General features: G+C 36.1%; 1 protein-coding gene across 1 annotated transcript in view; it reads left to right on the forward strand.

The window, feature by feature from the left end:
* LOC149555773 (uncharacterized) overlaps positions 1–17,850 on the forward strand; it is a 126,489-nt gene that overhangs the window by 87,112 nt on the left and 21,527 nt on the right. The window contains exon 15 of the mRNA XM_089829933.1: positions 512–557. Coding sequence (XP_089686059.1) covers positions 512–557 — 46 coding nt within the window. The remainder of the gene's footprint in view (positions 1–511; positions 558–17,850) is intronic.

Here is a 17,850-nt window from a genome sequence, read left to right on the forward strand (position 1 = left end):
TACTTGATAGAAGTGGAAAAGTGTTGAAGTGCATGCTTCTTGACTGCTCACTAGGTTATGAGACACTGCACTGCACACCAGGTAGTAGGAACATTATTTAGATCATTTAGATTTTTTTTTCCTACTGTCTTGTTTGCATTTGTTTAGAGTCTAGACTATTGAATCACGTTGCACAGATGCAACTTATTGTTAATCCTGATCTTTCACATAGAAGGGATTTCACCATAATTTTCATTCTTATTGTAGCTTGCATCATGAAATCTTATTCACACAGTGAAATTTTCGGTCTGCTGATGTGAAACTTGTCTTGGGACTATTTTTGATGAAGTTACATTTTTTGTTTACTGTTTCCAACTTTTTAATAATGCGGAAAATACACAATATTTGTACATAATAGAGAATCATATTTATTTTTAATTTGTGATTTTTTTTTATGAATAAATCATAAATTAGTTAGTTTTTTCTTCCCAAAATTGCCTTTGTAACATAACCATTATTATTGTTTTTGCAGTTTAAGAGCATCCATATGTGCTTTGACAGGCCACTCTGATTGGCAGGTACAGATTCGTTCTTTGAGTAAATGTAAATAATTATTTATATTTTATTTGATTCATCTTCATCTTGTAGCCCCATGTGTTTGTGTAAATAGTTGCACATCTTTTCTTGAAATGTAGACTTTTATGGCCACTACTGTAGCTTTACAAAGTGTTTGGATAGGGAAAATGCAAGATTTATGGATTAGTTCAATATTTTGCAAGTTGTAATATGAATGGCATTATAATCAGAGATTCAAAATATTATATGTAAAATTGTACATCTGTGAAATCCTATTTGAACCTGGCCCTCCTATGTGCTACCTAGATTTTATGGGCCAAAACCCTTACATAAAGGGTTGTGGAAGCATGCCTGACTATTTGAAATATACCACACTGACCTTTAGTGGCTGCACTATTTTATAGATGGTTGCGACTCCTTTATGCCTCCACAACTTTTCAATTTTAAGGTTGGCGGATATCATCTTATTGTGTTTAATGACATGTTGAATGAAGTTATAGGTATGCTTGATAGCCAAGATTCTAATCCCAACCAATTATTTCTCTGTTGTACATGCTGCTTATGGTTCCGTAACACATAGTGTTCTATGTGCAAGCAAAATGGAAGCTTTTCAAGACAATGTATGGAAGGACAATATTCATGTGTAACACTGAAAACCCACAAGGTAGCAAATTTTGAAAGAGATACCGATGTTTCTTGTTTCTCGTAAGTGTGGAGAAATTATTTTGTACCAAATTACCAATGCATCTTCAATAAGGATGTAGGCAAGTTTCATACCCAAGGCTCTACTCTCAACTGATCATTTCTTTATTGTACATTCCTCCCATGGTTCCTTAACTCAAATTGCCCTATGCGCAAGTAAAAAGAAAGCTTTCCAAGACAACATATACAAGGGCTATTTACATGAATGTCACCAGAATCCCACAAGATGAGCTTGGAATCTACAATTTATCTCATTTTGTGGCGGACATTATATTCATTGTGTCCAGAGACATATTGAGTGAACATATAGGTATGTTTCACACCCAGAGATCTAATCTCAACTGGTTCTTTCTATACTACACATACTTGTGATTACATAACACATGGTGCCCTTTGTGCAAGGAAAAGAGTAGATCTTAAATATGCATCTCTGAAAAACCACAATATTGTGATCTCTGAAGGAGACGGTAATATACCTCATTTCTAAATGGACAATGTTTGCATTTCATCAATAACAGGAGAAGCCAAAAGAACACATATTCACAAGACAGTGAATTGTCTAGATGTCTCCACTAAAGTGCACATGAAGCCTAACACTTGGGATGCCGACAACATGGAACTCCCCACTAAAGTGCACCTCAAAGTTTACTTTGGGGTGGTTGCAGCAGGGAAAATATAGTTGGGTTAAGATGCCGATGTACTTTTAAGCATATTCTGAAAACTCTGCAAGTACTTGTCGAATATTCTCTATTTTCTTTCGCTTGCTAACTGTTCACAAGTTTAACTCTCACATTTTTATAGGTGCAAAAACATGGTTAAAAGTGTTTGCACAGGTAAAATGCTGGTTAAGATGTGTTTTTCACATGTATTTGCTATTTAACATTGCATTTTCTCTTCCGAGATAGTAATTGAATTTTACAAAAGATTTAATTTTAGTACATTCTAAGTTGCTGTGTTTTTCTTGGGCATTTACCAAGTAATTTCCCAAGTTGAAAAATTGGGTCTTGCCAAGTAGTCTTTGAGACCGAGTTGGAAAACTATGTTTTCGAGTACGCAGTATAGCCCTTGTAAGATGTAGTCACTTGTCACATTGTGTCATTGGATGCTTGTGATGCCATACATGAAAGACTATTGATGCAGGGACTTCCGAGGGCTACAACTTTTGACTCGGATGTGGGTTTTGGCTTAATTTTTTAGAGTGGCTTCATTAGGAAGAGTGAAGTGGTCTGTTAATCAAGGTGTGCCTCTATTACCAACCAGGGAAAAAATATTTTTGAGACCCAGGGAGATCATCCAGACCTTCAAAATTAGCATTTAGTTTTCTCTGTTTTTTTTAGAAACTTCTGTTTGTAATAACTTCGAATCATGTTTCTAATTTTGAAGGTTAGTTGGCAATTCTTCTTGTCTAGTTAAAAGGTAGCTTTAGGGAAAACATCAGCTTTCTAGGAGTTAGCACGAAAATTACCCAAAATGGAAAAAATTAAAATATGTGAAAATTGGCCAAAAAAGGGAATTTCTGAGTTTTTAGAGTATTTTGGTTATTTAAGAGTTTGCAGAGGATTGTAGAAGCAGTGGGTGATGAATGGAAAAATAATTGAGTATCATAATTTGTTTGTTATCTCGAACTACGCATTATTGTGAAGTTTAAGTTGTGTGCTATATCATTTGGTATCAGAGCAGGAAGATGGTTGGGAGAGGAAGAGGAGGTGTCACCTTGATGCAAAGATTGATGCTGGATATGCAGAGGCAAATTGAATGGCTCATTAAACGAATGGATAATCAACGAATACAAGGAGGGAATGAATTTGATGAAGAGAAAAACCAAAGAGATGCTAATCAAAATGAAGAAAATGTAGAAGAGTGGTTGGAAGAAATCCGCTATGAAGATATAGTGCTTAGGGCTTTAAAAGGTAGAAGTAAAGCAATCAAGATTGAAGTTTCAAACTATGTTGCTAGTTTTAAGTCAGAAGAATTGATAGACTGGTTGAATGAGATGGGAATTTTTTCCGAATGGAAGCCTATGACAGAGTAAAAGAAGATGAAGTTTGCATGCACAAAATTAAAAGGACATGCAATGATATGGTGGGATCACCTCCAAAAGGAACAAACCAAAAACAGAAGGGCAAAGGTCAAAACATGGAGCAAGATCAAGAAAAAACTAAGGCAAAAATTCTTACCCTTGGATTATTCACAAACCCTCTTTCTCAGGTTCCAGAATTTGAAGCAAAACATGTCTTCCGTGCAAGACTACATGAATGAGTTCTACAAGTTTTCCATTCATATAGAGCATCAAGAAAATAATGAGCAGATGGTTGCTAGATACATGAATGGCCAAAGTTTTCCATTCAAGATGAGCTGAGCTTGCATCGTGTTAACTATATGGAGGATGCCTACCGGCTGGATTTAAAGGCTGAAGAAAAACAAAATAGGCAATATATTTAGAGGAATAAAGGAGGTAGGAGGGGTACATCAACTCCATTTCAGCGAGGTTTGAATTATGACCTTTTCAGAGTCCTCCCAAGGGTTTGAAAAAAATATGGACATTAGATAAGATCCTTCGAGTCAAGAAAGAGGAAGGGGGTTTCAGAGAGGACAAGGCTATGGCAGCAAAAGAGGCTGGGAAAACCAAAGCAGGACTTTCACTTGTTTTAGGTGCAGAGGACACGGGGCCTTTGAATGGTCAAATTATAGCATGCCAGATAGAAATGAAGGAGGACAACCTAGAGTGAACTTGCTTTAGATAGAACTCAGAACACAAGAAGTAGAACAAGAAGTCATGCCAAGAAACTCTCATGATGAGGAGATAGATGATCATTTGAAAAAAGGAAGAAGCCCCCCTAAAGAACTTTGATGATTCATGGCTTCGAACCAATATCTTCATAACTAGATGCACTTCAGGTGGGAAGGTATGTCAAGTTATCATTGATGGGGGTAGTTGTGAGAATATGGTATCAATACAAATGGTAGAGAAATGAAACTTGCAATGTGAGAAACATCCTCATCCTTATCATATTGCATGGTTTAAGAAAGGCAATGAAGTCACTTTTGATAAGAGATGCTTGGTTAGGTTTACTATAGGAAAAATCTATAAGGATGAGATATGGCGTGATGTTATTCCTATGGATGCTTGTCATATTTTGTTGGTAAGGCCATGGCTATATAACAAAAAGAATATGCATGATCAGGAGAAAATTACTTATACCTTTTGGAAGGATGGTTCTAAAGTGACTCTCTTGCCACTTAAGGATGAAAGGAAGAGTGAGACCATGTCATTTGCAAAGGATGTTATCAAAGAAATGAAGGTGACAGGTTGTTGTTATGCATTAGTATTGAAAAGAGGGGAAGAACAAGAGAGCCTAATATTGCCTGATGTAGTGAAGATGCTAGAAGAATTTGCTGATGTTATCCCAAATGAGTTACCTGATGGTCTACTGCTAAAAAGGGATATCCAACACCAAATTGATCTGAATACTAGAGCAACTTTGCGTAATCAAGTAGCATAGCGACTGAACCCAACACAACATGCAAAGCTGAACAAACAAGTAACAAAATTAATAGAAAAAGGTTTGGTTAGAGAAAGCACGAGCCCATGCACTGTGCCTGCATTATTGATCCCAACGAAGGATGACACATGAAGGATGTGTGCTGATAGCCAATAGAGGATATGTTGGATGAATTAGCAAGGGCCAAGTACTTCAGAAAAATTGATCTGCGAAGTGGATACCACTAGATTCATATTTGTGAAGGGGATGAGTGAAAGACAACTTTTAAGACTAGGGATGGCTTGTACGAATGGATGGTTATGCCATTTGGGCTTTCTAATGCACGCAATACATTCATGAGGTTGATGAATATTGAGCTACAACCTTACATTGGTAAGTTTGTTGTAGTTTATTTTGATGATATTCTGATTTTTAGCAAAAGCAATGGACACTTACAACACTTGAGGATCATCTTGTGTGTACTAAGGAAAGAAAACCTATATGCAAAATTGAAGAAGTGCAGATTCATGCAAACTAATTTGACTTTTTTGGGCTTTGTCATTTGCGAAGATGGTGTTCAGATGGATCTAAAAAAGGTCAAGGCAATGCTAGAATGGCCTAGTCCTTCCAACATTACAAGGGTAAGAAGAAGTCTTAATGGGTTGGCAACTTTCTACTGAAACTTTATTCAAAATTTTAGCAGTATTGTATCACCCATAACAGGTTTTACTAAAGGACGGAAATTCTCATGGACAATAGGTGTTGAAAGTTTCAAATTCTCGAAGAAAAAGGAAATTGAAGCTCTTATATTGGTATTTCCAAATTCTGATAAAGAATTTGAAGTAGAGTGTGATGCTTCTCATGTGGGAATAGGTGTTCTCTTAGCCAAATAGGTAAATCCATAGTAATGTGACTCACGACAAATCATGTGAGTCACCTGGGTCGGCGAGGCAGGCCACCCCTGCCTGGTCAAAATGACTTGTGACCCTGACCTTCCAAGTCATCAAATATTCTATATTTCTATAAGGTATTTCTACTAATATACCATGGCTCGCTAAGTCACGATCGAGTCTGAGTCGGGTCATGAGTCGAATTCCCCTTGCCAAGTCAGAGTTGAGTCGGAGTCTCGTTACTTTGGATTGTAAACCAATAGCTTTCTTTAGTGAAAAGTTAAATGAGGTAAGGAGGAATTATTCCACTTATGATTTGGTGTTCTATGCTATTGTTCAAGCCTTAAGGCATTGGAAGCATTATTTGGTTCCACAAGAATTTGTTTTATTTACAGATAATATTGCCTTGAAATAGTTGAACACAAAAAAGAAGTTGAATAGTAGGCATGCCAAGTGAGTCTCTTTCTTGTAGGGGTACACTTTTGTTTTGAAGCATAAGTTTGGAAAACAGAATCAGGTTGTTGATGCCTTGAGTCGACGTGTTGCACTAATCACTACAATGGAAAATGAGGTAATGGGTTTTGATGCCATTAAAGTTTTGTATGAGACTAATGATGATTTTTGGGAGATTGTAGAGAAACCTAAGGAGCCTCCAACCACTCTTTCAGATCATATGAGAGGAGAGTATTTTACCGGAGGATGATTACCTCTTTAAAGGCAAACAATTTGGCGTACTAGTTGGCTCCATGAGAAAATATTGTTAGAGAATTTCATAGTAGTGGTTTTGCTGCTTACTTTGGGAAGACAAGACCATAGCCTTGGTGGAAGAGAAGTTCTAATGGCTGAAGATGAGAAGGAACATTGCAAAGTATGTGGCAAGATGTAGAATTTGTCAAGTGGCTAAAGGTCATTCCTAGAACACAGGCTTGTATGCACCACTACTTGTACCCATCGAGCCATGGATAGATTTGCGTATTGATTTTGTATCAGGGCTTCCCCACACCCAACGAGGTGCATATTCTATATTTGTGTTTGTTGATAGATTCTCCAAGATGGCCCATTTAATTGCTTGTTAAAAAATTAGTGATGCATTAAGGATAGCATAGGATTTTTTTCCAGAAGTTGTTAGACTCCATGGCATTCCAAAGACCATCAGCTCTAATAGGGATACTAAATTTTTGAGTCATTTTTGAAGGACTATATGGAAGAAGATGAGAACATGGTTACAATTTAGCAGTGCATATCATCCCCAAACAGATGGGCAAACTGACGCGGTGTTAGTACACATATGGACCTAGATTTTAAACTTTCAGTTTCAAGTCTTGAACCTTTTAGTTTTAGATTTCAAACCTCTTTGAACTACTTCGAACTTGGTTCAAAGCAATTCAAAGTGGTTCAAGGGTTTGAAGTGGTTCAAAATGCAAGACGGTTGACTCAGGAAAGTTTAGAATGCAATTTTGAAATGCAGATTCAGTTTCCAAAATTTGGAGTCCAAAGTTCGAAATTCAGATTCACTAGTTTGAAAGTTTAGAATCAGAGGATCAAGCCCCATAGATTTTTGTTCCAAGTTCAAGCACAGATGATTAATTAGAAGTCCGGGTTCACAATTCAAATTGCATAATTAAAATTGAGTTCAAGATTCAAGGTTACTCTTACTCTGCCTCAATAGATCAAAGACTCACATATTCAGTTTACCCTATCAGGTTTTCATGATCCACAGTCTTGAATCCATGCACATGGAGTGAAATACCGTGTTTTATCTTCAAAAGGCATATGATTTTGGTGTTCAAGCATAGTGATTCATCACCCTCAGCCTGAAAATCCCTTTGATTGAATGTGAAAAACAAATATTTCAATCAACCTCACAATGGAAGGAAACAAAGATGGTGAAAAGAAAACCATGAACTCAAGTTGTAAGTGCATGAGTTCAGCTCCCTTGGGAGAATACATGGCATGAAAGTTGTCAACACTCACTCAAACACGGTCTTGGGTGGAGGCACATAAGTACACATGCAAGAATACAACCTGCAAGCACGGATTCTCTAATGACAGAAAAACAGTCATATTTCAGGGGTCATATCTAACAATCCAACCTTTGGATTGGGCTAAATTTTGGATATGTATGGCCAAACCTAGTTCTCTACATCCTCGCCAAAGTGTTTTGTCAGATTAATTATGGATCAAAAGTTACAGGTTTTTGAGTGCAGCACTATCAGATCAGCAATGACAGTCACAAATGCAGATGACAGAAAAATAGTCACATTGCGGGAGGCATAACTCATAATCCAACCTTTGGATCAATCTCTTTTCCGGATATATTTGAAGAAAACTAATTATCTGAATCTTCTCCAAACGGTTTGAAAATATTCATGATGGATATAAAGTTACACATGTTTAAATACAGTACTGTCGAAATCATCCATGACACCTAGAAAATGAAGCCAGAAAAATGGATCCTATTTTGGGGGTCATAAATTTTAATCTAACCATTGGATTGAATTACTTTTCAGATATGTTTTAGAAATCCTAGTTTTTTAAAACCTCTCCAAACGGTTTTTCTATATTAGTCACGGATCAAAAGTTATGGGTTGATGAGTGCAGTGCTGTCAAAATTTCTTATGACTGTCATGAAAAGATGACAGCACTTTACAACCAGCAAAGTGCCACCTGTCCCAATTTAATTAGATTGTTTGGGACTTTGGAGAGTTATATTTCCAAGTGGTTCATTTTAAAAAGTTATAAAGTATGTGGAGATTAAGGAAGAGACAAAGTCATCGGAGGAAAAGAAGAGATGTAAGATAATTTAATGGGTAATATTTTCAAGAATCAGTTACATAACAAAAAAATCAGCAAGAATGCTATTTTATTGTAATCAGAGAGACATAGAAAAGGGGGTTCCACTTTTTCCTTTCTTGATTACAGACTTTGTGCTACAGCAAGAAGGGAGAGTTTTTCCAGATTCTTTAGTTCTTCTGGAGGAGAGGGAGCAGAGCTTTTGTTTATTTTTCTGAAACTGTGTTATAGAAAAGAGGGGATATTTTGATTTTGAATGTAATACAGGGGAGAGAATTTATGTTTCCTTTTTAGACTATGATTTTGATGCAAAATGTAATGAGATCTTTGTTGTCTTTTGCATTTTTAGAGAAGGGAAACTTGGGAGACAATTGCATGCCAAAACTTTGAATTTGGGCAATTTTCTTTCCATTGATCGTTATCTTTGTGTAACTTTCAGTTTTCTCTTAACACATTCAATTTCATGGTTTTCTGAATATGTTTGATTTCAAAGTGTCTTGAAAGCTCTGATTCTTCGCTTTCTCAAACTTTCTTTCTCTTTGTAATGCAACATGCAAATGGACTTTGTGTCATTTGCTCTTTATATTCTTGTAGTCATTTAGCTTTTCGCATCTACGTTGTGTTTATAGGTAGATGTTTGTAATTCTTTCGTGCTTTCTGGTTAAAAGCATTTATATTTAAATATGTTATCATATACGGGGAGCTGTATCCAAAGAAATTCAGAGGGCGCTTACACTCTTTCAATAGTGAAGTGACCCAACTGTTAGTGCTGATTAGTCTTCTACTCGGGTATTCAAAGTTAATCTGTGTTTATTTCTTCGGAGGACAATTTGTTCACCAACAGATTTTTGGCGACACTACTGGGGATGGAAATGCAGATCATTGCCTAACATTTGTTTCTTCAGTTTTGTGATTTTCTCTGTATGCAGGGATTGGCGACTCTATTATAAGCTTTTAGAGTTTTTGGTTAAAGAGTCCAGTGGTTTCATTTTTTAGAATTTGAGGTACCTCCCAAAGAATGAGGGTTGATAGCTATGTTGAAGAAGGATACCCACTAGCCTTCATTATACATAAAGAAATCTTAAAAGATTGGATTCCAGCAAGGGATGAAGATACCTCTGAAATCTTTATCTTTGTCACATCATTCGAAGATAGTCCTATCAAAGAGGTTACCAAAGAAGTTGCAACACAAGTAAGCTGGCTGAAATCTTTTTACGATGCCATCCTTATAAAGAAGAAACCCCAAGGGCAAGATCTAGAAAAAGAAGGACATGCATGTGAAAAAGAAGAATCAACTAAAGTAGAAGACAAGCAGGAGAAAGATCTTGGTGAAGAAGGAACGGGAAGCCAACAAGATGATGAAGATCTAGATGCTTTTGAGCCGCATGTGATTCCCATCTCCACATCACCTCTAGTAAGTCCTGAAGTTGAGGTAAAGACTTTAGATTGCCCATCATTATTTTCATCTGATGAAAATTTTGAGTGTATTCAGAAAGAGGATAATGCATCTTTTCATTTGGCTTCTATGACTATGGAGGCTAGTATCAAGTCTTTGCCTATGATTTCATGCCATGAAGATAGTTCATGTTTTGATGCCCAAGAAGTGAGTAAAAGGCCTGATTTCCCTCTTATGTGCCAAAATGAAAATGTGGACAACAATGCAGTGGTAGGGAATCAATTAGAGGATGTAAATGATGAAAGTATGCAGGACAATAGGAGTATATAATGCTCACCGGTAGATATCATGGAAGATTTCAGCAAGGAACTATGTTCAAAGAATGACAGTCCATTAAAATCCTTCCTCATAAATGACTCTCGTCTATTCAAGGAGATTGAAGAAAGAATGGTTAGTGGTTTCCAAGAGACTACAAAGATACATGATGAAAACCATACCAGCATGGCTAAGGTAAAACATAGTTCCTGTTTACTACCTTTGATTTTTGCAACTAATGTTGTAGATGTTTACTTTCCTGATCCTAAAGTTGGTCATAATATGCTGATTGATAAGTTAGGAACTAAGCTTCATGCATTCTATGAGAAGTATAGGGTAGAAGTTCCTATGCAAGTATCATACACTCTAATAGTTTTGAAGTATTTATGTTTGATGATGGAAATGAGTTGATTAAAAGTAATCCTATGCTGGATGAGGCATCTCTTTGCTTACAAGTTGACTGTGATATCAAATGCCATATACAAATGGTGAGTCTTTATGACAGCATTTTCGGATATTGTGTCTTTTCTTGGAAAGGCTTCTTTTCAAAATTTTTAGTCTGAAGTGAAACCTAGCCAGATGCATGTTGAGTATCATTTCTCGAATGAAGGAGAATGCTATGATGAGATGTGGCTGTTTGGAACAGAATGTTGGATTGCCAAAATTTTGCATACAATGAGCTTGAGTTTCAACATTAAAGAAGTCGCCATTAAGCAGTGGTATGGAGCTGCTCTATTGAGGCATAGTTTGCTGATGCGGAAAGGCTCCTACTTCTCCCAGCCGGTAAATGGATTTACATAAATTCTCGTTTCTTCCGGTTCCTTGGTAGGTTCTTTTCCTACCTTTGTAAATATTGTAAATATGTTTTGGTGTGCGTAGTGGTATCTTGAATAATGTGTGCAAGCTTCGTGCTTGCTGCTGCCTTGCTGTAGTTTAGGTGTTTGGTTAGTTTTGTTTTGCCTTGCTCCCCTCCGCCCTCTCTGCAAGCAGCTCTCGATTTTCTATTCTTGATGACTCTATTTGCCCAATGGTTAAGGCACTCATCTTTTGCTAGAGATTGCTTGAGTTCTCAGTTTTTGCATAAAAAACAGTCCCGCAGCTAGAGCCCCTGTTAGTACACATATGGACTTAGATTTTAAACTTTCAGTTTCAAGTCTTGAACCTTTTAGTTTCAGATTTCGAACCTCTTTGAACTACTTCGAACTTGGTTCAAAGTAGTTCAAAGTGGTTCAAAATGCAAGACGGTTGACTCAAGAAAGTTCAGAATGCAATTTTGAAATGCAGATTCAATTTCCAAAATTTGGAGTCCAAAGTTCGAAATTCAGATTCATTGGTTTGAAAGTTAAGAATCAGAGGATCAAGCTCCATAGATTTTTGTTCCAAGTTCAGGCACAGATGATTAATTAGAAGTTTGGGTTCACAATTCAAATTGCATAATTAAAATTGGGTTCAAGAGTCAAGGTTACTCTTACTTTGCCTCAACAGATCAAAGACTTGCATATTCAGTTTACCCTATCAGGTTTTCATGACCCACAGTGTTGAATCCATGCACATGCAGTGAAATACCATGTTTCATCTTGAAAAGGCATATGATTTTGGTGTCTAGGCATAGTGATTCATCACCCTCAGCTTGAAAATCCCTTTGATTGAATGTGAAAAACAAATATTTCAATCAACCTCACAATGGAAGGAAACAAATATGGTGAAAAGGATACCATGAACTCAAGTGGTAAGTGCATGAGCTCAGCTCCCTTGGGAGAATACATGGCATGCAAGTAGTTAGCACTCACTCAAACATGGTCTTGGGTGGAGGCACATAAGTACACATCCAAGAATACAACCTGCAACCACGGATTCTCTGACGACAGAAAAACAGTCATATCTCAAGGGTCATATCTAACAATCCAACCTTTGGATTGGGCTAAATTTTGGATATGTATGGCCAAACCTAGTTCTCTACATCCTCTCCAAAGTGTTTTGTCAGATTAATTATGGATCAAAAGTTACAAGTTTTTGAATGCAGCACTATCATATCAGCAATGACAGTCACAAATGCAGATGACAGAAAAATAGTCACATTGCGGGAGGCATAACTCATAATCCAACCATTGGATCAATCTTATTTTCGGATATGTTTGAAGACAACTAATTATTTGAATCTTCTCCAAACGGTTTGAAAATATTCCTGACGGATAGAAAGTTACACATGTTTTAATACAGTACTGTCGGAATCATCCATGACACCTAGAAAATGATGCCAGAAAAATGGATCCTATTTTGGGGGTCATAAATTTTAATCTAACCGTTGGATTGAATTAATTTTCAGATATGTTTTATAAATCCTAGTTTTCTAAAATCTCCCCAAATGGTTTTTCCATATTAGTCACGGATCAAAAGTTATGGGTTGATGAGTGCAGTGCTGTCAAAATTTCTTATGACTGTCATGAAAAGATGACAGCACTTTACAACCAGCAAAGTGCCACCTGTCCCAATTTAATTAGATTGTTTGGGACTTTGGAGAGTTATATTTCCAAGTGGTTCATTTAAAAAAGTTATAAAGTATGTGGAGATTAAGGAAGAGACAAAGTCATCGGAGGAAAAGAAGAGATATAAGATAATTTAATGGGTAATATTTTCAAGAATCGTTTACATAACAAAAAAATCAGCAAGAATGCTATTTTATTGTAATCAGAGAGACAGAAAAGGGGGTTCCACTTTTTCCTTTCTTGATTATAGACTTTATGCTACAACAAGAAGGGAGAGTTTTTCCAGATTCTTCATTTCTTCTGGGAGAGAGGGAGCAGAGCTTTTGTTTATTTTTCTGAAATTGTGTGTTAGAAAAGAGGGTATATTTTGATTTTGAATGTAATATAGGGGAGGGAATTTATGTTTAGAGTGTGATTTTGATGCAAAATGTGATGAGATCTTTGTTGTCTTTTGCATTTTTAGAGAAGGGAGACTCGGGAGACAATTGCATGCCAAAACTTTGAATTTGGGCAATTTTCTTTCCACTGATCGTTATTTTTGTGTAACTTTCAATGTTCTCTAAACACATTCAATGTCATGGTTTTCTGAATATGTTTGATTTCAAAGCGTCTTTAAAGCTCTGATTCTTCGCTTTCTCAAACTTTCTTTCTCTTTGTAATGCAACATGCAAATGGACTTTGTGTCATTTGCTCTTTATATTCTTGCAGTCATTTAGCTTTTCGCATCTACGTTGTGTTCACAGGTAGATGTTTGTAATTCTTTCGTGCTTTCTGGTTAAAAGCATTCATATTTAAATTTGTTATCATATACGAGGAGCAGTACCCAGATAAATTCAGAGGGCGCTTACACTCTTTCAATAGTGAAGTGACCCAACTGTTAGTGCTGATTAGTCTTCCTACTCGGGCATTTAGAGTTAATCTCTGTTTATTTCTTCGGAGGACAATCTATTCACTAACACGTGGTCAATTAGAGTTTGGAAAATTTGTTAAGGTGCACTGTTGGTGAAAAACCCTAGTAGTGGGATTTGACATTACCTCAAGTAGAGTTTACTTTTAATAGTTCTATTAACAAATCAACTGAAAAATCACCTTTCCAGATTGCGTATGGTAAGAATCCTCAAGGTGTTTTGGACCTTGTACAACTTCCTATGCAAGATAGAATTATCGATGATAGGGAAGCTTTTGTTGAACATGTTCAACAACTCCAACAAGATGTAAGGAGTAAATTGCAGGACAATAATGCGAGATACAAGGCTATTGTAGACGTTAGTCGAAGGAAACAAATTTTCAATGTAGGTGATTTGGTGATGTTATACTTGAGATGTGAGCGATTGCCTACTAGAACATATCATTAGCTGAAGTACAAAAAGATAGGTCCTTGCAGGATTCTCAAGAAGCTCAATGATAATGCCTATGAGGTCTAGTTACCAGATGATTTGGATATTTCTCTCATGTTTAACGTTTTTGATTTGTATGATTTCCATAATGAGCTTATCGAGACAAATAGTAGAAATTTGGTAGATTGGCAAAACAAACTTCCAAGTGAAAAGAAGGAAACGATTGCCCAAATTTTGGATAAACAATCTACAGTCACATGGAATGGTCACTACAATAAGTATTTGATTTAGTGGGATGGATAACCAACAACATATAGCACTTGGATCTCAAAGTGGAAGGTGATGAAGTTGGACCCAACAAAGTTGCAATTTTTCACAAACAACCACTTGCAAGTGCTGCGTTCCTTTCAAGAAGGGAAGAATGATGTTGGGACTTCTGAGGGATACAACTTTTGACTCAGATGTGGGTTTTGGCAGAATTTTTTAGGGTGACTTCATTAGGAAGAGTTAAGTGGTCTGCTAATCAAGCTCTGCATTATTACTAACGAGAAAAAATAATTTTCGAGACCTAGCAAGATCATCCAACTGTTCAAATTTGCATTTAATTTTCTTCGTTTTTTAGAAACTTCTTTTTGTAATAACTTCAAAATCATGTTTCTAATTTCGAAGGTTAGTTGGCAGTTCCTCTTGCTTAGTTAAAAGATAGCTTTAGGGAAGAATTCAGCTTTCTAGGAGTTGGCAAGAAAATTACCCAAAATGACAAAATTCGAAATTTGTGAAATCTATCAAAAAAGGGAATTCCTGAGTTTTTTGGTTATTTAAGAGTTTGTAGAGAATTGTAGAAGCAGTTGGTGATGAATGGAAAAATAGTCGAGTGTCATAATTTGTGTTATCTCAAACTATGCATTATTGTGAAGTTTAAGTTGTGTGTGCTACGTCAATTATATGTGACTATATGTGTATAACAAACACAATTATTATGAGGCCAAGTTTTTGGGTGGTTATTGCATACTAGTAAATGTACTGATACCATTGTAATCCCTAGTAGAACTACTAGTGTAATTATTTGGAAACCTTACTCAATTTTTTATTTAATTGGCTGCAATGATATCTTTGTACTGATCTATACACAATGCACAAATTCTGAAATTTCCCTTTCCATTTACATAATATACTTGAACCTTAATTTCTAGGTCGGTTGATCAAGAGAAGGAAAAATGTGTTACAAACTTTACTAGTTACCCAAACTAAAATAGCTGGTTTGAAATGATAAACTTGGAATTTAGGGTTTTTGAAAAGTATTAGTCAAAGATCTCTAAGATTTCCTTCACATTCTGTACTGTCCCTAAACTGGGGTATTCTTGGATTTTTCCCAAAGTAACAAGTCCACAATAGAATTTTTTTACAAATAATCTTCTATAATGAAACCCTATAGTAGTAGTGTAACATGAGGACTCACACCCCCCTCTCAAACCTTGAATTACTTGTCCTTGAGACGTCCCCACCCTAGCTACTTGCGTACCCAAGTACCCCCACCTTCGCCATTTTGCAACCATGCTGTCGCTGGGATTGGTACTTGAATTTCTATTTGAATTTTGATTTTTGAATGTTACTATTGGGTATGTAATATGGCTGTAACATACCTTTTCTCATATGCTGGAAAAATAAAGATGATTTCTAGAGATAAATCTATCCTTCATTACAGAATAACATAAAGCAATTATATTTGTTACTTCATTTAGAAAGAAAAGCTAACAATTGAGTTCAATGTACAAGAAATGTAAACAACAATTAAGAAACGATCCTTTCCCTAGTTACATGAAAAAGAAACTAATATAATTTCCATAACAGCTTCTACCATAATCATTTGATACTAAGATGACCGTAACATTTGATACTTTGATGAGTGTAACTAAATAAATACACACTTCAAGGGATAACATGAAAATAAGATGAGGGAACATACTTGAGTTCAGAAATCATACAAGTATCGTTATCTGATAATGTGTTGTGCAAGCTTTGGCATTTGGTGAAGAGGAGAAGCATTGACATAGGCTTAACCTCCCAACCGCGGACTTTATATTATCCCCACACAATCTCTAATGAGAAAAGCCCTCCCTACCTTGGGGTTGGGTTTGGGAGACCATGGTCCTGCCATCCAAGCATCTTGGTGTTAGAGTGTCGGCTAAGCAACAAACAAGGTAGTGGATATCCTCCATCAACCTCCCTTTTGTCAACTAGCACCCAGACATCTGGTGATCAAATACGGCAAGCATGCCTCTAACCTACCTTGGCCAAGGATTTAGATAGGTAGTGTATAAGCCCGATCATTCATTGCTAGACTTGACAATCAGAACGTACATACATTTGGACAATCATGAGCTGACCCAACTTGTATAGTTTTGATTTGTTTAATTGTTCTTGTTCTGACATTTAAGTTTTTTTTTATAGGGGTACTTCTCACCCATTCGTACTTGATCTTCTTGGTCTAGGGTGTATCCTGGGAGGTTTTAGCATACACTAATGCATCTCTGTTATAGTGATCAGAATTCCTTTCTCAAGTCTGATTCTTGTCTCCATGGTATACAAACTATACACTGTATAAGTCAGATCTCCTGAGTAATATCAGGACAAGCTCTCTCTCTCTCTCTCTCTCTCTCTCTATATATATATATATATATATATATATATTTGTTGTACACGACAAACACTTGGCTATGATTGCCAAACAAAAATAATATAGGTGAGAAAAGATAGTTGATCGGGTCTATATGACATCCATTACTTGATATACAAAAATAGAGCATGAAAAGAAATAGCACAGCTCACTCTAATTCATTAATCATGCCTTTGTGTAATACTGGTGTTTTTAAATTCATGGATCGTGAATTTAGGATGTCAGTATAGACATTCATTAACATCGATAAAGTCTAAAAGAAGACAAGATGCATATAAAAGCGAAACAATGGTAGATGGTAGCATGACTTGGATATTGATTCTCATGAGGTGATCACGACACGTCACCAATAGCTCAGTCTTAAGCTTGCTTACTGGACTTTGAGCAAACGCTAATTACTTGCAGTTTGATGGTGCCATAAGTGCAACAAGAATCAAGGTTTATCAATGCTGCATATGCAACAAGAATGGTATATCAATGTCGCATATGTATCTCTGCTCGAGTTCAAAGTTCTTATGATTATGAAAAAGGCAAGTGCGAAAACGAGGAAGCACCCTTTGGTTGCGAAATGCTTCCATATAATATTGCATGCTCCCTCCATTACAAGAAAGGGATTCATGTGACATGATATTTCATCGAGCAAAAGTAACTCCTCATGAATCTTTAAAATAAAATTTTAAAAGAAGATTATGATTGATATGGTGGTGGCAATATCTCAACATTATGGAATTGATGAGAGTGTTCAAGTATGTAGCTTTAGTCAGACAAACACTATGAATAAAAAATCTGAACTGTATGCATATATACATGTCAATATGTCTTACATATTGATATCATATTGTCAATACATAAGTTTGATGCTATTCTGATATTGTTTTTGAATACAACTGATGCACTCATATATATATTTCATTGATAAAAGTTCACATGTTCATATGATTATCGGTTTCATTGGAAATGTCGATCCTTATTTGGCATTATCGTTCATGCAAGTATTATATGTCAGTTATACACAATAATGAATTGGTGTAATATTAACCAATCTGCATTAGCAATTGTTATTGTTAACTAATCTATTTTAAGATATAAGGGTGAATAGTCATGACCATTCACCTACATACCCTATCATAGATTATTTATATCAAATGAATTCATTCTTGCAAGTATTGAAATCAATAAATACAAAGCAAGATCTAGAGAACAATAACAGTTCTGTG

The sequence above is a fragment of the Cupressus sempervirens genome, chromosome 5 (assembly GCF_028749045.1).
Source record: "Cupressus sempervirens isolate cs-2001-9-10 chromosome 5, ASM2874904v1, whole genome shotgun sequence".
Lineage (NCBI taxonomy): Eukaryota > Viridiplantae > Streptophyta > Pinopsida > Cupressales > Cupressaceae > Cupressus > Cupressus sempervirens.